Raw genomic sequence first — 23,617 nt, 5'->3', positions numbered from 1 at the left:
CGCACATCAATAAAAGAAGAGTGTATTCATTAATACATTATAATAGTATAAAAAGTCAAAATGTGTCAATTAAACAATAAAAAAAAAAACGAAACCGAGGTTAGAAAAGTTCCATTATTAGGACCCATGAAAAATGGACATATATGCAACGAGTAGCCACGTAGAAATTCATCCCCATCCTAAGAGTCAATTCATCAATGTCCATAAACGTCAGGGTTAAATTAAAAAGTTGGTAGTACCTTCAATTCAATTATATAAACAACACTATTATACTCTCACTCTTTGCTTCCCACTCTTTCTCTCTCCTCCCCTTTTTCATCAACTCTTGTTTAATCACCTAAAATGGCGTTTCCTATGCCTGTTCGTCAACTCTTCATCGATGGAGAATGGAGAGAACCCATTAAAAAAAATCGCATACCCATCATTAACCCTTCCACTGAGGAAATCATCGGTTAGATTTTTATTATAACAAATAAATTTCTCAATTTTTGTACAATAATTGTGGTTAATAAGTTGATGTTTCATCATATATAGTAAATACCCAAGTGGGCATTTTAATTGATTGTTTAAACCAAACATTAGTAACACCGATTGACATGTGATTTTGACACGGGTTTGTAAATCAATGTCCGTTTAGAAAATGTATTTAATGCTTATACGTAGCGGGTTTGCTAGAGTTCATGTTTAGTGATGTGGGTATTAATTGAAGTGTAATTTCAGGTGATATTCCGGCAGCAACTGCAGAGGATGTTGAGGTAGCAGTGGTGGCAGCTAGAAAAGCGTTTAAGAGGAACAAAGGCAGAGATTGGGCTGCAACTTCTGGTGCTCATCGTGCTAGATACTTGCGTGCTATTGCTGCTAAGGTTTTGAGTTTAATCTTTGTTTTTGTTTGACATTATTTATTACAAACTAGTATGAAAATTGTACAAGAATGACGTTTTTTTGTTTTTGGTTTTGATGATGATAAAATTGTGTTGTTGGGTATTTTTATTGCTGAATTATTTGTGGGTTGGTGATTTTGGCATAATTTGCATGTCATATTTTGATTTGGGAATTTGATCTGTAAGCTGTATAAACTGAGAATTAAGAAGTGTTTTGAATAACTGATTTCATTTGGTTTTGAAATGAGTTATATGTACAGTAAGTGTTATTATTGGGTAAATTTCCTCTTTGGATTGAATGTGGTAAATTAATGCTTCAGAGTTCTTTATATAGGTCTAATAAGTTCATCAGATGGACATTTCTGGGTATAACGGTTGTTTTCCTGAATTTAGTCTCTTGTGGTAGTATGGACAACCAATTTGGATTGTATGAGCAAATGGGCAGTCATGTTTTGTATATTCTATGATGCTGGGGTGATATTTTTGGAGTTATATTGTTTCGAGTTCATCTTAGTTATTGGGCCAAAGTGTGCAATTCTGGTAGTATATAGGTAATTCGACATAATTTAGTTTCATTTTCCATTTTTACTGTCCAATTGACCCTTCTATTCTCTAAGACAGGGCGGCATTGCTCAAATATGGAGCAATGTTTTCTTATTCTATACACAAAAAGGGTGTATTTCTCTTGATCTGAGTTTCACATATCTGAACTGATTGTATTTCATTTAACTTACCTATACTTTTTGTAGATTGGACGCCCCATAACATTACTTATTGGCTCATATCTGAACTTATTTTCATGCCTTAAGTGAGAATAAAGTGAGGACTATAGAGTTTAACTTGTGAAAATATCATGTTCATTTATGCCTTTTGGACCCAAGGTTATCTAACACTTGCAGTTACAGAGGTATGATAGTGTACAGTACATGTGAGCAGTGAGTATATGACCTTTTAAACTCTGCCATATGTTATATAGTTATCAAGGGGCACTGGCATGTCAATGTTTGTATGTTCTAGTTTGAGTTGTGGTTCCTGGTATGGGTGAGCTGCTGGTTTTAGCAGATCAACAGAAGTAGGATATGTGGTAGTTTGAGATTGAGGTTATTATCTACCATGTGTTAGTCATTAAAGAATTCAGTGTTATCCGATCTTATTCATTAACTATACTTCTTGGACATAGCAACAATGGGTCAAGGGCTAAATATTACTGAATTTGGGGGTACTAGGTACTACTGGACCCTTATAAGACTTAGTTACTTTCAAATTTGGTTTGAAGTATTCAAGTTGTTTTCTATCTATGTATATCTGATTCAAGTGTATTTTTGGTTGAAAGGTTTATTTCTATGAGAAATGGGGATAAAATTGATGCTTTAGTCAAATATATACCTAAATCTGACTTTTATTTTGCAGATAACAGAAAGAAAAGATCATTTCGTTAAACTGGAAACCCTTGATTCTGGAAAACCATTTGATGAAGCAGTGTTGGACATTGTGAGCGAACAATTTGAATATACTCTTTTAGATTCCTGACTCCGCATTCCTATTGAGTTTCATGCTTTGATTGCATTTTTTTAGGATGATGTTGCTTCATGTTTTGAATATTTTGCCGGTCAAGCTGAAGCTCTGGATGCCAAACAAAAGGCTCCAGTCACCCTGCCTATGGATAGATTTAAAAGTCATGTTCTCAGGCAGCCCATTGGTGTTGTTGGATTAATATCCCCATGGTAATTCCTTCTGCCTAAAACTGCAATGCTTGGGGCCTTCGGCTGTGCCATGCTTACTGTTAATTTGTTACTGATCCTTTTTTTTTTTTTTCCCTTTTCTTTCTGCTGAAGGAATTACCCACTTCTAATGGCTACATGGAAAATTGCTCCAGCACTTGCTGCTGGTTGCACAGCTGTACTTAAACCATCAGAGTTGGCATCTGTGTATGTTATTCACCAAAGCTCTATAATATAAACATGCTTTCTCTATGCAACAGTCAATGCTAATGTCAGATAACAAATTGTATGGCTCAATTTCAGGACTTGTCTAGAATTCGGTGAAGTTTGTAACGAAGTGGGACTTCCTCCTGGTGTGTTGAATATTTTGACAGGATTAGGTCCTGATGCTGGTGCACCAATAGTATCTCATCCTGATATTGACAAGGTTTTACCTTGCCCCCCTCAAACTTTACCTTGTAAAAACTTTTGGTGATTCATGTTGTTTTAAAGTTGACCATATTTTCGAATAAAACAGGTTGCATTTACTGGGAGTAGTGCCACTGGCAGCAAGATTATGGCTTCTGCTGCCCAACTAGTTAAGGTAGAGAAGTTCAGCCAAAATTTCAATCTTCTTTCTATGTTTTGGGTGCCCCCATTTCTAAAATCAACTTGATTGCAGCCTGTTACATTAGAGCTTGGAGGTAAAAGTCCTATTATTATGTTTGAAGATATTGATATTGATACAGGTTAGTTGATCTAAGATCAAACAAAATTTGGTCCTTTTAGTATCTAATACTACATACTACCTCCGTTACAGGTTATGTGCAACGATTTGACATAAAGCAGAGAGGGAAAATGTCTAATCGTTGCACATAATCTGTAACATAGGTAGTATAACTTTTCATTTCAGAATCAATTTTTTCTGACTTTTTTTCATCAGAGAAGCTTAATCAATTCCATCTTTAACATATTGAAATTTGTAATTGAGCAGCTGTTGAATGGACTATTTTTGGCGTTTTCTGGACAAATGGTCAAATATGTAGTGCAACATCTAGACTTCTTGTGCATGTAAGCATCCTATTCTGCAAGAAATTTGATGAATTAACGTTATCTAGTTACCGAGATTGATTTCATCACCAAGTATGTACAACTCTGCTAAGAAGGATCCTTTTCTGACTTTGGAATTATCTGTTCAATAATCAATTTACAGGAAAGTATTGCAACCGAATTTGTTGATAGGATGGTAAAATGGACGAAAAACATAAAAATTTCTGACCCGTTTGAGGAAGGATGCCGGCTTGGCCCTGTTATTAGTAAAGGACAGGTATTATTGATTATTTCTTAATTTTAGCTTTTACAATTCTGAGCCAGCAGAACCATCTAATGTTTACTTCATTTGCTTCAGTACGACAAAATTATGAACTTCATATCTACAGCAAAGAGTGAAGGGGCAACTATTTTGTATGGAGGCTCCCGCCCTGAGGTAAAATAAATAACTATTGTTTCTGAGTACAAAATTAGAATTATTTGGTGAGGCACACATCAAATTAAAGAGAATATAGTTTATTTGGAATCTGATAAGCATCTTGACCAAATTGACTTGCTAATATGATGTTTGGAACACACTCATGTAAGCATATTACCCCTTATAATCTAATCTTCAGAATGTTACCTTTTTTTTTTTTTCATTTTCATTTTGGGTCTAGAAGCAAAATGGTTTACATGCTACATCCCTATGCATATATATGTAAATGCTATAATCTTGTCAAACTTGCAAACCCAACTTATTTACTGATAATTTAATAGCTAATATTATTGCTTCAAGCTAACCGCGCAATGCTAATACCTGATGAGGCCTGAATCTTTGATGTATGTGTTGCAGCATTTGAAGAAAGGGTATTTTATTGAACCCACCATTATTACTGATGTCTCCACATCCATGCAAATATGGAAGGAGGAAGTATTTGGTCCTGTCATATGTGTTAAAACATTTAGTACTGAAGATGAAGCCATTGAATTGGCAAATGATACACAGTAAGTTTGTCGAATAATGATTCTGCCTCCTTAGAGACATATCTATACTCGTTCTCGTGTTGATCATAGTTGTGTTATTTCCAGATATGGTTTAGCTGCTGCTGTGTTTTCTAAAGATCTTGAAAGATGTGAGAGGGTAACTAAGGTAAGCATAATTGCAACAGTCAAGCAAACCATATCGTCTTCTTGATTGATTCAAGATTTGGCTCTATAATATTCGTCTATTCCTTATTTATTTGGTTATGTAGGCTCTAGAAGTTGGAGCTGTTTGGGTTAATTGCTCACAACCATGCTTTGTTCAAGCTCCATGGGGAGGAATCAAGCGTAGTGGATTTGGACGTGAACTTGGAGAATGGTAAGCTTACACGCACTAACAGTGTCTCTCTCTTTTCTTATCCACAATGGATCGTGATTTCTGCTACAATGCTTCCTCCTTGATGTGTACTCTTTGTAATTTCTGCAGGGGTATCGAGAATTACTTAAATATCAAGCAGGTGACTAGTGATATTTCTGATGAACCATGGGGCTGGTACAAGTCTCCTTGAAGCTGTGAGGTAATTTGAATATCGGCATAGTAGAAAGGTGAACTGTGGTGAGACTGGATCTTGAAATGATTCGCAGAGGTCTAGTTTACAGCATGAATGGATTGAATAAAGGTTGTTTGATGCTGGAGTTTCGCTTAGCAAAGCTTAATTTTGTTGTGTGTATTATTACTTTAGACAATTGAATCAGATATGAAATAAGATGCCACTTGTTCGACTATGAAATTCTATGTTCATCTACAGTTCTACACTCGAGAATCATGAACTCACGACACAATGTGTTCTGTGCTTACGTATGTTTTTTCTATGAATTCCTAGCTTACGCCTTGACAGTGGAGCTGAAAGAGATGGTTTATGGCTGTATACTATGAATATTGAGTTATAATCTCCTCCTGGCAGATGGGGTGGAACTGTGGAACAGATATTTTACCATGGATCTCCATTGTGTATGCCCCAATTTGTTCAACTGTGTTATTACATATAAATGAAACAAATTAAATCACCGAAAACTCCATTGAGTATTCCCCAAATTGTTCAACTGTGTTGTACATATAAATGAAGGTGATTTGTATGTTGCACCCTTGGGTACAAATTGATATTGTTTGAGCGATGGGTGAGAAAACCGTAGACTTGACATATTACCTAGGATCAAGTCAAGCGATGCTCCGGGTAACGTCATTACTCCAATACAATTGCGAGCTAAAAATTGTGATGAATGGGCTCTAGCAATTAGACGTTCATTGATGGTCAAGAGGAAAAAAGATGGAACTCTTGATAATTTAAGTTTGAATGAAATTTAGTTGTATTGATCCAAGAAAGAAGTTTAATTCCAACACGTGTCACAATTATTTAGCAAAGGACGCCATGTCATTTGACACATTAACTTCGGGCCTGTTTACATTTTTTGAGCTGAATTGAACTTATTAGAGTTGAAATGAACTGAACTAATTGGAGAACTTGAATAGAGCCGAAATGAATATTTTATGAGGGAAATTAGGAGCTGAACTGAAATGAAATTAAGCTGAAGTGAACATGCCCTTAGTGAATGGTGTAATAAAAATATTAAACTCAAAGGTCTCAAAGTACTATATGTACTTTGTATGACTTTCATATCAAATGCAATATTTTTTTTAATTCAATAATACGAGTACTCTCTATGTGTTTTAATAAGTGTTATACTTTGACCAAATACGTATTTGACCATTAATTATTATTAATATTTTTTTTTATTTTTTTTACGGAACCATTAATTTATCTAATTGTATGTTAATAAAATCATAAGACCAATTTTATAATATGAAATTACACATTATAATAAACCTAACAATGCCTCATGCAATAACAATTGTTTTTAATATGTTACGGAGTAGTAAAATAATTAAGTCTAAGTCATTATAAAGGTAAAATCCAATTAACGATCCGGGATGTTGAATTAAGTGTCATTAAATAGAAATAAATATTAATTACACCAATTGACGTATAATTTGAACGATCAAGAACAAGATTTTTTTGAATAAATATTGTTGGATTGATCCAACCGGGAAGTATAAAATATTCTTTGATCCAATAATCCCTCTCAATAACTAGTTTCAACTTTCAGTTACCAAAAGACAACAAATTTTGTGATCTGGGATATCGTTTTCAAGAATTTAAATACTAGACTGATAATATTGTGGCACAATTGCCAATTCAGAATGAACATGTGGTTTTCTTAATAAACAAATAAACAATAATCCATTTTAGTGGTGTAGCCGAGTACAATAGTGGTCACAAATCCAATAATGAATGATTTTATGAATTCTTAAATCATCAGCTCAATCTTCACGTGTTCTTTCTCCTTCAATTCCTCTGAATTATTTCAGTATTTTTCTTTCATTCTTCACATTTTCTCTTTTCACAAAAAAATGGCGATTCCTTCTCGTCAGTTATTCATTGACGGGGAATGGAAAGAACCCATCAACAAGAAACGCATTCCTGTCATCAATCCTTCTACTGAAGAGATCATCGGTTTGTTTACTAATTTCTTGCCTTTTTATAATTTTTTATTTTATATAAAATAAAAATCTTTAAATTTCATACTTTTGAACTTACAATTCTTCATTTGTAGTTGATTAAGATCCTAGCATTGTGTTATTCAACTGCTAAAGATTTGATTTTTTGGTGTACCATTGCTGATTTTATCCCCTGATAGTGTGATTTCTTGGGATTTGATGTTGTGATTGCATTCTTTGACTTGGGTATTTGAAATTTAAATTTTCTTTTAATCTTCTCTGAATTTGATGTAGTACTGGTAGCACTTTTGATATGGGGTTTGAATTGGAAGGTTTTAGAATGATTTAGTGGGGGATTAAAATTATTTTTTTTGGATTTGTTGATTGAAGATTGATATTTTTTGTTTTTCATAGTGATTGGATATTTTTAATGAACTGGGTATTAATCAAAATGGGTTTTACTTTTATAGGTGACATTCCGGCAGCAACTGCTGAGGATGTGGAGCTTGCAGTGGCTGCAGCTAGAAGGGCTCTTAAGAGGAACAAAGGGGCAGATTGGGCAGCTGCATCTGGAGCTCACCGTGCCAAGTACTTACGCGCTATCGCTAAGAAGGTATGGATTCAGTGGCTTATTTGATCTGATTTGGTAATATGATCATGTTTTGATAAGTTTGTGTAGTTGAAGTACCAGTGCTAGTTGTTTAGAGGTTGGAATTGTAGGCGAAACAGAACACTTTGGTTTTGGGTTTTGTGATTGTATTTGATTGAAGTGGAGGAATGATAACACGAATAGCTCATATAGTATATGTTTGGCAAACTTTGTTAGGATGTTAGGTGAAAGATGAAAGTTAGCTTCATGTTAAAAGCTACTAGCTGAAACTGGAAGTTCATCAGCTAATTGATTCTACTACAAGTGTTGATTACTTATCTTTAATGTCTTTATTTTCGCTTCTAGCGGGAATTTGCAGAAGACATTAGGATATATGTCATATCATTTCTCCTCATTTCATTTGAGTTTAAGTTTCTCTCTTGAGCAACATTTCAACTTTGAGTTTTAATGGATGAAAATACTATGGAGGGAAGTTTAGTTTTTATTTAAGTTGAGGTGTGTGTTAATGCCTATCGGATCTTCTAGTAGTTTGAGTGAGCTTGTTGGTTAGCTAGTCAGAGAGTTTGAGCACTTTTGGTGATACCATTGAATGGTTAATTACTATTGTGGTGGATTTCCCAGGTGTAATTTTATATCAGTCTTAAGGTCTGTCTTGGCTTTCCCAGCTCTTGGGAAGTAAGGCTGACTGTCCTCGTTTCCCATTGGTATTATCCTGCAATTTGTTACTACCTTATTATAGTCGGTTTGACATATCTACTCAAACAGGGACATGGGGCATTGAGAATATGATCAAAGTGGATCTATGTTTCATCATCTTAGGGCCAAGTATTAGATACAAATTGATATAAAGGGTCAGACCGGAGATTTTAAAGCATTCCTCTAATTTCGTTTCAATTTAAGCGTTCAAGACTCAATTGTATGTAATCCTTCAAGGGTCATATGTTGGTTGAAAATCAGGTGGTAGCTTAGTAATAAAGTTCCCACCTTCCTTGTATCCTTTAGTTGTTAGATGCTTAATCACTTGCCTTTGGCTGGGAATTCTCTTTGGAGATCTCCTTCTCCTCCACACCTCCACACACCCCCCCCCCCTCCTCCCAAAAAACACACACACAAACCCTCATCTTGCTTCATTGGACCTGCAAATCTCCAAATAAATTATGCTTCTCCTCTCCCAATCTTTATACATGGTACTTTGGTAGAAAATATGGATCTGCTTGATACTGGTGTGAACTTCAGGGATTGCAATATCAAGCCTAACTTTATCTTCACATGCAGGTAACAGAAAGAAAAGATGAACTTGCAAAACTTGAAGCCATGGATTGTGGAAAACCTTTGGATGAAGCAGCATGGGACATTGTAAGCTCGAAATTCTTGTATTCAATATTTCTTGATTCTGTGTCTTTTTTTGAGCGATTATTAGTAACCAAGGCTTTTGTTCTTATGTACAGGATGATGTTGCTGGGTGTTTTGAATACTATGCTGATCAAGCAGAAGCTCTTGATGCTAAACAAAAGGCTCCAATTGCCCTTCCTATGGAGACATTCAAGTCTCATGTTCTCAGGCAGCCCATTGGTGTTGTTGGGTTAATTTCTCCATGGTAAGTTTTGACCTTAGCCCCCATCCCTCAAAATAAAAAGGTGAATATGAAACAACTTTAAGAAATCCCATCTGTTGGCACCATCAGATTTATTAAGGGAAGATAGTGTAATGTTGTTAAATTAACAAGGCAATCAGTCAAATTGAGGAGGTACAACATGATACCACGAGAACACAAGATAGTTATTGTCATTTTGTACCACATGATCAATCTTCATTGTCTTTATGTGTCCTGAGTACCTTTTTTTGGTGGACCATTTGTCCATATCATCTAGATAGACAAATAAGACTATAGATATGGGCTATGAGATGTTAGCAAATTTCTTTTTAGCATCCCATGCATGTAAATCTTATTATTCCTCCGTTTTTTTAGTTGAAATGCTTCGAATTCTACACTAATCATACACTTGACTAAGACATCTAACCTAAACTGAGAATACTGTAGTTCATAAGGTATTTGGATTAAAATCTCTTTACAGCTAAATTTGATGCTTAGTGTTGCTAATCTTTTTCTTTGCTGAAGGAACTACCCACTTCTAATGGCTACATGGAAAGTTGCTCCAGCTCTTGCTGCTGGTTGTGCAGCAATACTTAAGCCCTCAGAAATGGCATCTGTGTATGTTTCTTGTCAAAACATTTCAAGCTAGAATCTCTTTCTGATGCTTCTGTTATACTAATACTTTGTTACATGATTTTTCATATCAGGACTTGTCTAGAATTGGCTGATGTGTGCAGAGAAGTGGGACTGCCTCCAGGTGTGCTAAATATATTGTCAGGATATGGCCCAGAAGCTGGTGGCCCATTAGCATCCCACCCTGATGTTGACAAGGTTCATCCTTGGCTCCTTGTCCAATTTAAGCTTTACATTTTTTAGTGCATTTGTGTAGCTTCCCAAATTTGAATATGTGGATGTGAACTCTTCTTCATATGCTTCTGTCCATCACATTTCTGTTCAATAGGTTGCATTTACTGGGAGCACTGCCACTGGTAGCAAGATTATGTCTTCTGCTGCTCAACTGGTCAAGGTATGTCATAGCATGTTTAGTCCAAAAATATTTTTGTGAAATTAATTATAGTTCCTTTGATGACATCATTTCTAACATGAACTGCAGCCTGTTACGTTAGAACTTGGAGGGAAAAGTCCAATTATTGTCTTTGAAGATGTTGATTTGGATCAAGGTTAGTGGCATTAACTTCAGGCAACGTTGGTGCTTTATTATCTAGTAAATCTTTCGATCAAATACATCTCATAACATGTCAAAACCTATTTTAAATTGGACAGCTGCTGAATGGGCTGCTTTTGGCTGTTTTTGGACTAATGGTCAAATCTGCAGTGCAACTTCTAGACTGCTCGTTCATGTGAGTGTCCACTTGCAACAGAATATCTCCTGAATTTCGCTATTGTTTTCGGGTTGATATAAATGATATTTGTAGGTGAGGTTTTCTACAGTATAATTTTGTAAAGTTGAATCCTTACAATCTTTTCAGGAAAACATTGCGGCTCAATTTTTGGACAGGCTTGTGAAATGGTGCAAAAACATTAAGATTGCTGACCCATTTGAGGACGGCTGCCGGCTTGGTCCTGTTGTCAGCAAGGGACAGGTTTGATAAAATCTTTCCTTTTCTTTTTGGCTTTATCTATTCTTAGCTATGCTGCACGGTCAATTAATGTTTACTTCATATTCTTCAGTATGAGAAAGTTTTGAAGTTCATATCAACTGCAAAGAGTGAGGGTGCAACTATTTTGTGTGGAGGCTCTCGTCCTGAGGTAAATTAGTGCGTGTACTTGTTACTAGCCACTAATGTAGTTTCTATAACCTAATATTATATTTTCATGGAACTATGCAGCATTTGAAGAAAGGGTATTTTATTGAACCAACAATTATAAGTGATGTCTCTACATCCATGCAAATATGGAAGGATGAAGTTTTTGGCCCTGTCTTATGTGCTAAAACTTTTAGTTCTGATGAAGAGGCCATCGAATTAGCAAATGACACCCAGTAAGGCTTATGAATAGTGCAGCTGCTTAAAATATATTTTAAGGCTCTTACCTTCTGTACACCTGCTCTCCCAGTTCATGAGCATCCTATTCTGACCATTTTCTGTGTTTCACAGATACGGTTTAGGTGCTGCTGTGCTATCCAAAAATCTTGAAAGGTGTGAGAAAGTGACAAAGGTGAGAATTATTATCTATTAGAGCTTATTTGAATGTCGAACCATTTGTCAAACCAAAGTTTTTATGCTGTTTATTCATGCTTTGATCCAGGCACTGGAAGCTGGAATTGTTTGGGTAAATTGCTCACAACCGTGCTTTTGCCAAGCTCCATGGGGTGGCACCAAGCGCAGCGGCTTTGGACGTGAACTTGGAGAATGGTGAGACCTTAATTTTTTTTGCGGTTGTCATATTAATTCCTGGAATCCTGATCTATAAATGATGCACAATCTTTTAGCTCTGATGCGTGTATAGCATCAAACTGTTCGAATTTAGGGCATATACAGAAACATATCAACAGTAGCATATCACCCATAGCAATCTGCTAATGTCTCCTTCTTGCTTTCAACATTTTTGATGATCATGTATAGTTAACTTTGAAAAGTAGCGATTACAGCCTTAATGCATTTGTAGACACTGTTTCTATTTAGACTACAGAAGTAGTGTAAAGATTAATGATCCAAACAGATCAGTTACATGGAAAGTTATGGTGACGAAGGAAGGCAAACTTTTTGGGAAGTATCATATAACTAGGGAATGAGGATAGGATGGATTGGAGAGATGAATATTGGAGAAGAGGAAAGGGGTCAGAAAAGAAGAGAGTTTAGCAAAAGTGTTTGTTAGATTTTGTCCATTGTCCAATAAGATCATTTCTCTTTGTTCTTGCAGCATCCTATTTTTATGAAATTGAGTACAAATTCTCTAAGACATTATCTACTGCGTAAACGATTTTCTCCTATAGTACAATGTATAAATTATTGTAATTTCATGCGAGACGCTAAAAGAGAAGAACAGAATTACTTGAGTTATTGTGGTGCTCTTATTTGCTATCTGAAATTAGGCCTGTTTTCAGCATCACACATTATAAATTGTGAATTAGTATAGGAACCATTGTAAGTTGAAAGGGCCTTCATGCTAACAAATTTATGTCTTGGGTTGACCAAATATGTATCTATGGTCAAGACTCAAGAATATTTCATAGTATTCTATCAATGTTGTTGTCTGAGTTAGGGAAAATAATCCTAAAAGTTGACAACAGAGATGTTTATGAGGAAATTTAGCTTATAGCTTTTTCTGACATATTTGTTGATTGCATGAAAGATGTAAACAAATTGCTCTTAGCTCTTGTAAATTGAGTTTTTTCCTTGACTTTTTTCTGCAGGGGTATTGAAAATTACTTGAATATCAAACAAGTGACTGAATATATCTCTGATGAACCATGGGGATGGTACAAGAATCCTTCAAAGCTTTGAAGGAATTTTATTGGGTGTTATTAGAGCAATGGAGGTATCGAGATATCGAGGAACTTGTCAGGATTGAAATAGAGAGCTTACAGATAGTTTGAATAAAGAGGCTGAATATTAAGAGTGTGTTATCTGTGTGCTGTACTGTACTACGTGGTGGATATTCATTCTTCAATCTTTTAAGCAATGTTGTATGTACTATGTAGACTTGATCCTCTCATTAATGGACGTACAACTTTTATTGTGTGTTCATTTTGGCTCACAGTGTTGAACTTGTCGTGAATAAGCATGGTAGACTTGATCCTTTCATTATCGGATTTGGGAATAAAAAAATTGCTTAGCTTGAAGGGTTATTCGTATCATTGGATTTCCAAACCCCCCCCCCCCCCCCCCCCCCCCCCCCAATATGATTAAACATAGGTTAGGTTCTAGTTATAATTTTCTAAATATATGGTTTTCGAATATCAGTTTAATTTACAATTTATACTTATCGATAATCAATTATATCATGGGTTAGCACTAGACTATGGCAAATAACTTCAAACCAAACTCGACGAGGCCAAAAAAAATTCAAACGACCTGTACAATCTAGACTAAATTAGACAACACCATATTAGATCAAAAACTGAAAAATCGACATCAATACACCTTAAACAAGGTCAAGAGAACCATAACCATGTAGGCATAGTTAAGTCATACATGCACCTAGTGGTGGGCATGGGCCGTGCCGGGCCTACCGTGGGCCGTGCCTAGGCGGGCCATGAACAGTGTCGTGTCGGGCCGTGCCGGCCCACGGTGGAGGCGGGCCGTGCCGGCCTTCAAGCTTCCCCTGTCCACGGCACGGCCCACCGTGCCGGTCGTGCCGTGCCGGGCCGCCCGTCGTGCCGGCCACCGTGCCGGCCCACGGCTTACCCTTTTTTCTTTTTCTTTTTTAAAAAAAACAATTAAAAAAAACTTTAAAAAAACTTGAATTTTTTTTATGAAAGAAAAAATTGAATTGAATAATTATACAATTTAATATTTAAATTTAATAATTATTAAATTTTTTATGGAGTTAAGTTATATTAAATATTGTTTAAATTATATTAATATTTATTGTTCATTCATAATTTACTATATATCATATTATTCATATAACTATATAAGTATTAGACAAAAATTAAATAACAATATAACATATTCCATGCCGTTGTGGAAAGAATTGGAAGTTGAGGGTGGTATTTATAGGTGAAAATAGAGCCGTTTATAGCCGTTGGAGGGAAATAGAGCTGCTGCCAACTAGCCGTTACCCACGGGCCGTGCTGCGGGCCGTGCCGGCGGGCCATTTTCACGGGCTCGTGCCGGGCCGGGCCACTCAGCGGGCCGTGCCGGGCCGGGCCATCCTCGGGCCGTGCCCGGGCCGCCCGCGTGCTGACCCGGCCCATGCCCAGCTCTACATGATGCACCCATACTTGCAACAACACATTAATGTTGAGGAAGTCTACACCATCACTCACATTATCAATGACAATGACAAATCTATTGGTACCTTTAGATCTCATGTGAGTAAAATATTACCAATATGATATCTAAAAGTATAAATAGTCTTACTGTCTTATAACGTAAGCTAATTTAAATCTTACTCTATATTGGTATAGTAATTGTAAAAAAATGAGTAAGTAAACTTTAAAGTAAACATACACTTATTATTTTCATTCATGTAATACACGCACTACGATACCAATGGTCCAGCACCACGTGCTTACATTTGACATGTTGTGGTTCCAATTTGGAGAGCACGATTCTATGTGCTCGAGTCTTACTTAGATGCATGGTACAATTTGCGGATCCAGTATATCCGCCTGAATCAAACATAAAGTGTGACGGTGGAAATCGTTTGGATTCACAAGAAATGTCCAAACTTCAAAACAATGCAAAAAAATAAACGTTAAATTACCAACAACCTACCTTCCTCCAGCTCATCAATCTCTCTCTTTGAGTGTAAATTAATCAACCACCTCGTATCTTATACAATATAGATCTCCATTATCTTCATTCTTCACTCACTCACTCTTACATCGTACTCTAACTCACTGTTTCAGCGCTTCAAATCTTCAATTGCTACCATTAAAAATCACTTCTTTCCATGCTAATTTAGGTCCTTTATTGTTGAATTTTTGTGGGTGTTGTTTGATTTTAACAATGGGGAGCTCAGATGACAAAGTTGTAGCTGTGATCATGGTGGGTGGACCCACTAAAGGTATGCAATTGGCAATTCCCCATTATTATTCTGATTCTGGGTTTTAATTCAATTGTGTGTTAATATCATGATTTCAGTTTATGTTGAATTGAAATTGAATGAACCCATTTACCAATTTATAGACTTTGATTGAATTTTGTGGCATGTTTTGATGAATGGTAGTTTTTTATTCTAATTTGTGCAGAATTGAACAGACCTATTAGGCCATTACTATTTGTTGATTTTGATTGACTTTAGTAGTTGTAATTTATTATTCTGATTTGTGTAGAATGGAATGAACCCATTAGGCCATTACTAATTTGTTGATTTTGATTGAATTTTGTGGTATAATCTGATAAATTGTAATTTATTATTCTAATTTGTATAGAATTGAATGATCCCATTTGTCTATTACCATTTTGTTGATTTTGATTGAATTTTGTGGCATAATCTGATAAAATTGTATATTTTTTTCTTTAGTTTTAATTTGTGCAGAATTGAATGAACCCATTACTAATTTGTAGATTTTGATGTGCATGATTTGATAAAATTGTAGTTATTTTTGGGCAGGTACTCGATTCAGGCCTTTATCTCTGAATATTCCAAAACCTCTCTTTCCTTTAGCTGGACAGCCTATGGTTCATCATCCAATTTCAGCTTGTAAAAGGGTAATTTCTTTCACCAATTTGGATATTTTAGTTTCTTATTTTTTTTTTTCTGGGGATGATTTTGTAATATGCATTACTCAAAATTTCAATTCAATTATAATTTGTTGGCACTTGGCAGATTCCTAACCTAGCACAAATTTACTTGGTTGGTTTCTATGAAGAGCGGGAATTTGCGTTATATGTATCTTCAATTTCTAATGAGTTGAAAGTTCCTGTCAGGTGAACACTTCCTTAGCACTTACAAGTCTGTTGGATTTTTGGTCTTGTTGAAATTTGAAGCCTAATATAAAATCATTATTGTAACTTTTGGAACATTTTTGTCAATGTGATTCAGATACTTGAAGGAAGACAAGCCTCATGGTTCTGCTGGATGCCTGTATAATTTCAGGGATATAATCATGGAAGACAGTCCGGTTAAGCTCTCCATATTACTTTTTATGATTATAGATGATTAGATTTACTTGATGGCTGTTGATATGTGTAAATGTGTAATTTGAGTTGTATGTTGAACTTGTGGAGCTGACAATGTGGCTGCTTTTCTTCTTTGTCCTGCAGTCGCAAATATTCTTGTTGAATTGTGATGTTTGCTGTAGTTTTCCATTGCCGGAAATGCTTGGTAATTTACTTATGTCACAGTCTATCTTATCATAACTTTTCCTCATGGGTATTCAAAATTTGTAAGTCCATTTACTTTATGATATTCAGAGGCTCACAAAAAATATGGAGGAATGGGGACTATATTGGTCAGCAAGGTTAGTCAGCTCTCTTTGTGACTCATAGATGGTGCATCTTTCCTGTTTGGGAATATTTCTTGCACGCATTATATAATTAGTGCTTCAGTATGTTGAATTTTCGTTAGGTGCTCTTGACAGGTTTCTGCAGAGTCTGCCAGCCAGTTTGGTGAATTAGTTGCTGATCCTGTCACCAATGAGGTTTTGCATTACACCGAGAGGCCTGAAACTTTTGTATGTGCAATGTCCAGAGCTTTGTTTTTTGTATCTTTACTTTTAACTTGATCCAGCTTGACATCATGAAGCAGTAACATCTTTGCATCTCCTTTTATTTGTACTTGAATATGTTATGCTTGTATCATGTAGGTTAGTGATAGAATAAACTGTGGGGTCTATGTTTTTACACCAGACGTATTTGCAGCCATCCAAGATGTTTCAAGACACCGGAAAGATTCAGGTAATTCACCCACAATTTCTATTATTCCGGGCATGTCCCAGGGGTTTTACATTATTGCACTTCTTTACTAAGTTGTCACCAATAAGGCACTAACACGAGCTACACCAGAATTCCTGCAAAATGATATGTGATCATCTATATTGATTTAATAGTCTCCAAATCTTAAGTATAATTGCTTGTGTCATGTGCAAAATGCACATGCATGTACATTTGAAGATGATTGAACCGTTCTCTTATATGTGATGTGCAATAAACTTATGTTCATGTAGTTATATGTATGTCATGTAATATGAAGTAAAAAAGTCCTTTTTTTCCATTTTTTTTCAGTTTAGTTGCTTGAACTTGGCAGTTTAGTTATTCAATTTAAAGCCTAAGTTTAGAGTTGTAAAGAGTTTGAAATTTTCCTTATGGAGTTTTAGATTGTAGAAACAAGGGAGAATTATGGCAACAGGGACTCCTATAAATTGAAAGGTCTTATGGAATAGCTTATAATTCTGTAACAACTATGTGATATAATTGATATTAGAATCAGCTCATAATCTCCATGATGCAGAATCATATATGGGAATTTTTTTACTGTGCCATAAACAACCTGAATGTGGTGGTAGTATAATTTTGATTGCTCTACTAAAAGGAATTATTAGTGCATAAGAATGACTAATTTGGTTTTGCTCATTAGGAGCATTTCCAGTGAAAGGTTGTTATTGATGGTGTAGATTTGAAACATGAATGCCTCAACCTATAGAGCTGCAACCTCGTTGTTTACCTCTACCTCTTCTTCTATCCTATCACATATAGGTTTAGATCAGTGGCCAAAACATGGTCATCTTCTTCTCTTTCCTGTTTTGTTTTAGGTGCTGGCTTGCCAGGTAGGGGTGGTTCTCAAAGATTTAAAGTGCTAAATTCATAGATTACTGGGGAAGTGTTTGTCAATCAAATATAAGTCAACAATTTAAATTTTGGGTCATCTCCACTTGCAAGGTAAGGCAATAGGTCTTCTCTTTTGATTAAATCATAGTGTAGATTAAGTAGACCTAGAAGCAAACATAGGGAAGAACAGAGAACCCCTCCACTAAATAAGGGCTGACAGAAGATTCTACCACAACCTCAATGGCTTTATCTATTAAGGAGCTCTCAGGGTAGAGTATAAACAGTTGAGAAGTCGCATGTTGGGGGATACAAGATAAAGAAAAAGTACTTAAGATGTCAAGTAAACAAATTCCAGTTGGTGAGGAGAGAATATTTTGCAATGATATGAGTTGTAGCCATCAAATGCGCGGAGAAGGTTTGTAAGGCTGATAACATTGTTTCGTAGAGAAAGCTAGGGACCAGAGAAGTTGTACGGATGGTTCTTGGGCTCAGTTAATTATTATGTGCAATACCCCAAAGTTGCACATAATTATAGGTTTCAAAGTGGGGTCTAGTAGGATCTAGGAATAATTTGGGTCCAGTATAATCTATTCACCATATGGCTCCCAATAATATGTCATAGACCCAACAGGGATCAAGGAGGCTAGTAGGGAGAGAACGACAACATCCTCCATGCTCAGTCTGAGGTTGAGTTTATCCATGTTAGAAATGTGTCTCCTTGGCTTTACTTTGAAAAAAAACCTTGGTCTGATTATCAATTGATCATAAAAACTGACCAGTGTGCACTTCAACAACCCATAAGGTTTCTCCAAGATGTTATTATCTCATGAAGAGCAAAAAAATTCTCAAAAGGCATGATCCTTACAGCCTTCTCAATAGGAGGATGCCCTTGCTCTCATTTCAAGTATAAATCTGCCAATATGGAAGATGGATGGAGACTATAGAAGATTCTTTGGATGTGGGAAGCTTTACGCTTTGTTTGGATAGCAAAGAAGGAAGGAAAGGAAGGGGAGGGAAAAAGGAGGAAGGGGAGGGAAAAGAAAGGGAGGGGGAGGTGAGTTCCATTTTCTCTCCAAATCTCTCCAAATTCGGAAGGATTATGCTTATTGAAGAGAAAGGGAAAATGGATCTCTCCCTCTCCTTCCACTTCCTTCCCCCAATCTTTTACCCAAACAAGAGAATTTGTCTCCCTTTCTCTTCTCTTCTTTTCCTTCAATTTCTTTCTATCCAAACAAAGTGTTAGTGTTATAATTTCTAAAGTGGTGCCTTAAATGAGTTTAATCACCTGCAGAGTGTAATGCTGTTTAGTATGTCATTCAGTCATTCCATCAAATTTAGAACAAGTAACCATTAATAAAAAGCTGCAAATAATTTACTTGTACATCCAGATTTTCATTACATTTCTTGTGGTGAAACTTTTCTGTCTCTTTGAATTCTTGTTTTGTCAATTAGCACTAGTAGAATTTTGTAAAAGAAATATTTTAACAGGGTGACTAATGTGACATAAGCAAAGGCAATGTTTAGAAATATGCAAATGTTGAAAAAAGGATATATGATATTTTATTTTCATCTTAGTGCCTATGGTCTTCTTTCCTAACCCAATTCACAAGGCATTCAATTTTTATAGGACTGGAAAACTTGTAGTGTTTGTCTAATAAACCGATATGTGTTCCTTTTCTTTGTGGAAATGATGGCTAGTTATGTCATTGAATAATCTTGTCAGTATTCTGATATTAATTAAATTTACTAGCATTTGATTCTGATCTTTTCCCTGCAGCCAATATGAGACGTGTATCCAGCTTTGAAGCACTTCAATCTGCGACAAAGTAATGTTTTTCTCCATTTCTATAACTTGTTTTAGCTTATGATGACGTGTAGCAGACTAGCAGCTATCAGAGCACGTCTTCTGTCACCATCCACCACGATCATTGCTTTGTGTTCTTTATAATACTACATTTGCTGTCTTAAACTGATGCCAATACACAGACATGGGTCTTTGACAAACTCTGTCACTGCCTACTTGGGGCTTCTTAAACTGCTATCCTTAAGATATTTGGAATTGGGATGGAGACTAAAGTCCAGAGCTCCATGTATGTAGCTTTAAGTAAATGTCCATGGCTTGACGTTGGTCCTCTGTTGTGCTACAGGCAACTGAACAATTGTGTTATACTTTATTGATGCTGTCTGCTTTAGTTTGTATCGAAGCTCTACATCTACGCACAGTTAAGGAAGCATAACTCTGCTTTGGTTATCTGTTCCAGCAAGTATACTTTTGTTCCACTTGTAGGTTAAATGAGGGAGAGAGAGACCGAAAATGACTTGCTTGGAAGGAGTTAGGTAGGATATGGAGCATATGGATTTGCATGAGAATGAGGTATTTGATCTTAAGGGTTGGAGGAGGAAGATTTTTGTGGATGACTATACGGAATAATCACATTTGGTTCATGGAGCCAACCCCACTAATGGAATTAAGGTTTTGATTGATTGTATGTAGGCTTAAGGAGCTGGGTGCCAAAGATTAGAAAAAAGATAGGTATAAATGAAGCAATTTGATAATCTTATTGACCATTGTATAGGCAAGTTTTCTAATTTATTAACCTATATTAATTTCAAACTTAATCAGAAATTGAAAGTTATCTTTTAAAATTTGTAACTCCAAATTTTCTTAATCTATCATCCGTAAAACCTTAAATATCACTATTTGGAGAATGGGTCAATTCAGCTGAAATCTAAAGTCTTGTTTTAAAGGTCAAATTGTTTTCTGGTTATAGCATAAGTTTGCTGATTGAGGGTAAAATTTGTAAGCTCATGTGGAGAATGTAGTTTCTATTATCTTCTTTATAAAGAAGAAAAAAGTCATATTATATCGAAAATAATTCCCCTTTTTTCTGAAATAGTAGTATAAGGTTAGATTTGCATATATGTTTCACTCTTTACGTAAATGTGATAGAGGATATGAATGAATTCAACATGGTATTTTAGAGAAGTACTATAAAGTTGAATTCTTATTTGTCTGATTGTCATTTTCAATGGAGTCAGGGATACATTGTATTGTGAGTTTTGGATATTAATGGACTTACGATCAAATTTAAACGGTGCATTAAATACCCACGCTTCTTAATTTCTTATTCTTGTGAAGTAGAATATGGTCTTTTTTTTATTTTAAGGGAATTAGGATTTAGGAATAATGCTCTTATAGCCATGGTGCATTAAACTACCCTTACATCTTATTATTGTGAAGTAGCATATGTTCAGCGCTTGTCAGATCAAGGGACAATTACTAAAAAAGTTTCTTTATTACCATGATGGTGAAGGGCTAAGGATACTTCCACGTCCCACCCCACCCAAGGCCGGCTCCTGTATTGGAATAATGCCGATGTTTACCTTAGTTGTGTTAGATAAGACTAATTTTTTGGTAGGTGCATGTATTCTTATATAACCCTATGTAGCTATTAGGGTACTTGGACGTTTATTTTGCATGTAATTGATCGTCAATTTTACAAAAATTGCTGGACTAAATAGACCTTCCTGTTTCTTTCACAGGAGTCTGCCCTCAGATTTTGTGAGGCTGGACCAAGATATTTTAACACCGCTGGCTGGAAAGAAAAAATTGTATACATATGAGACCATGGACTTCTGGGAGCAAATCAAAACCCCTGGGTAAGGTGGATTAATATAAATATCAGCTTGTTAAGTTTTTTTTTTTTTTTTTGGTGGAAACTTGTTGAGTATCATTTCTTCCTGCCATCATCAATTATCAATTTTTGCAGAATGTCTCTGAAATGTTCTGGTCTCTATCTGCACCAATTTCGAGTGACCTCCCCACATCTTTTGTCAAGTGGTGATGGAACAAAGAGTGCAACCATAATTGGCGATGTATACATTCATCCCTCAGCTAAAATACATCCCACAGCAAAGGTATAATTAATGCTCTTTGTTTCGATGAGTAATCTGATACAAGAACTTGCTATGGTGCTACTTTCTGAATTCTCTATACACGAATTCTCCTGAATGACAACAGATTGGTCCAAATGTTTCAATCTCTGCAAATGCTCGTGTAGGAGCTGGTGCGAGGCTCATCAACTGTATTGTTCTAGATGATGTTGAAATCAAGGTGATAATTAAAATGTTGAAAGAATTTGAAATGTGCATGTAATTCTGTGAAAAAGTTATTGACCTGTAAATAATTGTGATTGATATTCCAGGACAATGCAGTTGTTATCCATTCAATTGTTGGGTGGAAATCAACAATTGGAAAATGGTCTCGAGTTCAGGTAAGCATTTATATTATGTTGCTTCAAATGTTACATTGCTTGGAATATACCAATGTTTTCTTTTGAATATCAGCTTCTGGTATATGCAAAAACCAATCCATATAAATCCTCGTACTGAAATTAAATTCATATCAATATAACTTTCTAAATTGTAATTCAACTAGGGGTGATGAGTACCTTAGCTAGCTTGCAAGCTACTCAAGCGTGGTCTAAGTATTTACAAGCTGAGCAAACATAAGGCTCAACTTGAAAGGCTTGTGCGCAGGCTCAAATTTCTATTAACTATTGTATTTTCATATTATATATTTTGACATGCAATTAATGGCTAAGATCTTACGCAATACTTGTTAGAATGTTGAAAAAACTTGGAATTAAGAATGTTGTAAACTTGTAACCTAAAAGGGTGTTTGCTTTGTTACAGTTTTTACACTAAGAAACAAAATCAAAATATATTTTAGCTCGGGTATAAGTTTAATGAGCAGTCATCCAATACTCAACAACCATGAGTCTATGAGGATTATAAACTCTTTAGTTTCGAGTTGCAGGCTATATCTATCCTGTTTGTACTTTTGTAGGGCTTTTAAGATTTCTGATGTTATTTGATGATTCTTAACAGGCTGAAGGAGAATACAATGCGAAACTTGGAATCACAATTCTTGGTACTTTTACTTGCTCGTATAGAATGTGTTGTTTCATGTCTCTTCCGGGTTTTTTTTCCTTGCCCTGATTGCTTGGTGTTTTTTTTTATTATTTTTTTTTATTTATTTATTTTTATTTATTTATTTTTTTTATAATGCAGGGGAATCTGTAAATGTAGAAGATGAAGTGGTGGTGATCAAGAGCATTGTGCTTCCAAACAAGACTCTTAATGTTAGTGTCCAGGAGGAAATCATACTGTAGCCAAATGCCGATACCTCCATGAAGTCATGAACACCTTTTTTTGTCAACTTATTAGTACTGTTTCTTCCCAATGTATCAATTTCATAGATCTTATACTGAATTACTGACAATCTTCATCATTTTGTACGTTATGCATAATTGTATATGTTTTTCCAAAGAGAATAATTTTGACTCAATAAAAGTTTACCTGTCTCCTCTAATATTTGTGTATAGCTTTATCTGTTTAAATTTATTAATTGTTAACAATGTCATATTAGTAGGGGTAATTTCAGCAAAATACAGTGATTAATACGTCATTAAAAGAAACATATCAAGTTATAAAGAACAGAGGAGGTATGTAGCAAGAACAGAGGAGGTATGTAGCAATTAATTGAGAACGGAAAAAGTACTCTGTATTACTGTATTAGGTATCACACTATCATGTATTGGTAGTTTCAGGTTATTAACCAAGGAAATCTCCTTGCCCTTCCAGTTGTATTCGAGACATTTAGTCATCAAGCTCTTATATTTGGAACGCTTTCCCTTGAATGGTATGTCTGACGCTCTGAACCTGGATAACTTGTTACTTCGTACTTGTCTACAACAATCGAAACTTTTAAGCTCGAGTGACCATGAAGCCAACCTTTGATTCCATTATTCCATACGATTTTTCATAATTAATTCAAGCTGTGATAAATTGAGAAATT

General features: G+C 35.5%; 3 protein-coding genes across 3 annotated transcripts; all 3 read left to right on the top strand.

Moving 5' to 3' along the window:
• Nucleotides 1–245: 245 nt before the first annotated feature.
• LOC145597367 (aminoaldehyde dehydrogenase BADH) lies at nt 246–5,504 on the top strand. The gene is made up of 15 exons (XM_081653522.1): nt 246–451; nt 721–863; nt 2,292–2,372; nt 2,457–2,605; nt 2,717–2,809; nt 2,906–3,029; nt 3,120–3,185; nt 3,264–3,330; nt 3,576–3,652; nt 3,795–3,908; nt 3,990–4,067; nt 4,467–4,618; nt 4,703–4,763; nt 4,867–4,973; nt 5,082–5,504. Exons 1-15 carry the CDS (start codon nt 343–345, stop codon nt 5,161–5,163), a joined length of 1,503 nt encoding a protein of 500 aa, XP_081509648.1. The 5' UTR covers nt 246–342; the 3' UTR covers nt 5,164–5,504.
• A 1,378-nt stretch (nt 5,505–6,882) lies between these two features.
• Nucleotides 6,883–13,065, top strand: LOC145597366 (betaine aldehyde dehydrogenase, chloroplastic-like). Its single transcript, XM_081653521.1, has 15 exons — nt 6,883–7,167; nt 7,622–7,764; nt 9,037–9,117; nt 9,210–9,358; nt 9,881–9,973; nt 10,063–10,186; nt 10,317–10,382; nt 10,470–10,536; nt 10,640–10,716; nt 10,846–10,959; nt 11,048–11,125; nt 11,206–11,357; nt 11,473–11,533; nt 11,624–11,730; nt 12,732–13,065. The coding sequence occupies exons 1-15, from the start codon at nt 7,065–7,067 to the stop codon at nt 12,820–12,822; spliced, it is 1,506 nt and encodes a 501-aa protein (XP_081509647.1). The 5' UTR covers nt 6,883–7,064; the 3' UTR covers nt 12,823–13,065.
• Nucleotides 13,066–14,674: 1,609 nt separating this feature from the next.
• LOC145597554 (uncharacterized) lies at nt 14,675–23,131 on the top strand. Its single transcript, XM_081653747.1, has 15 exons — nt 14,675–15,052; nt 15,602–15,699; nt 15,818–15,918; nt 16,034–16,112; nt 16,255–16,315; nt 16,405–16,451; nt 16,572–16,664; nt 16,797–16,887; nt 19,535–19,583; nt 21,301–21,417; nt 21,528–21,675; nt 21,779–21,871; nt 21,963–22,031; nt 22,648–22,690; nt 22,831–23,131. The coding sequence occupies exons 1-15, from the start codon at nt 14,995–14,997 to the stop codon at nt 22,929–22,931; spliced, it is 1,248 nt and encodes a 415-aa protein (XP_081509873.1). The 5' UTR covers nt 14,675–14,994; the 3' UTR covers nt 22,932–23,131.
• Nucleotides 23,132–23,617: the final 486 nt, after the last annotated feature.

This window comes from Chenopodium album, chromosome 20, assembly GCF_948465745.1.
Source record: "Chenopodium album chromosome 20, dcCheAlbu1.1, whole genome shotgun sequence".
NCBI classification, from domain to species: domain Eukaryota; kingdom Viridiplantae; phylum Streptophyta; class Magnoliopsida; order Caryophyllales; family Amaranthaceae; genus Chenopodium; species Chenopodium album.
The sequence above is the reverse complement of the archived record's forward strand: the minus strand, read 5'-3'. Positions and strand labels throughout refer to the sequence as shown.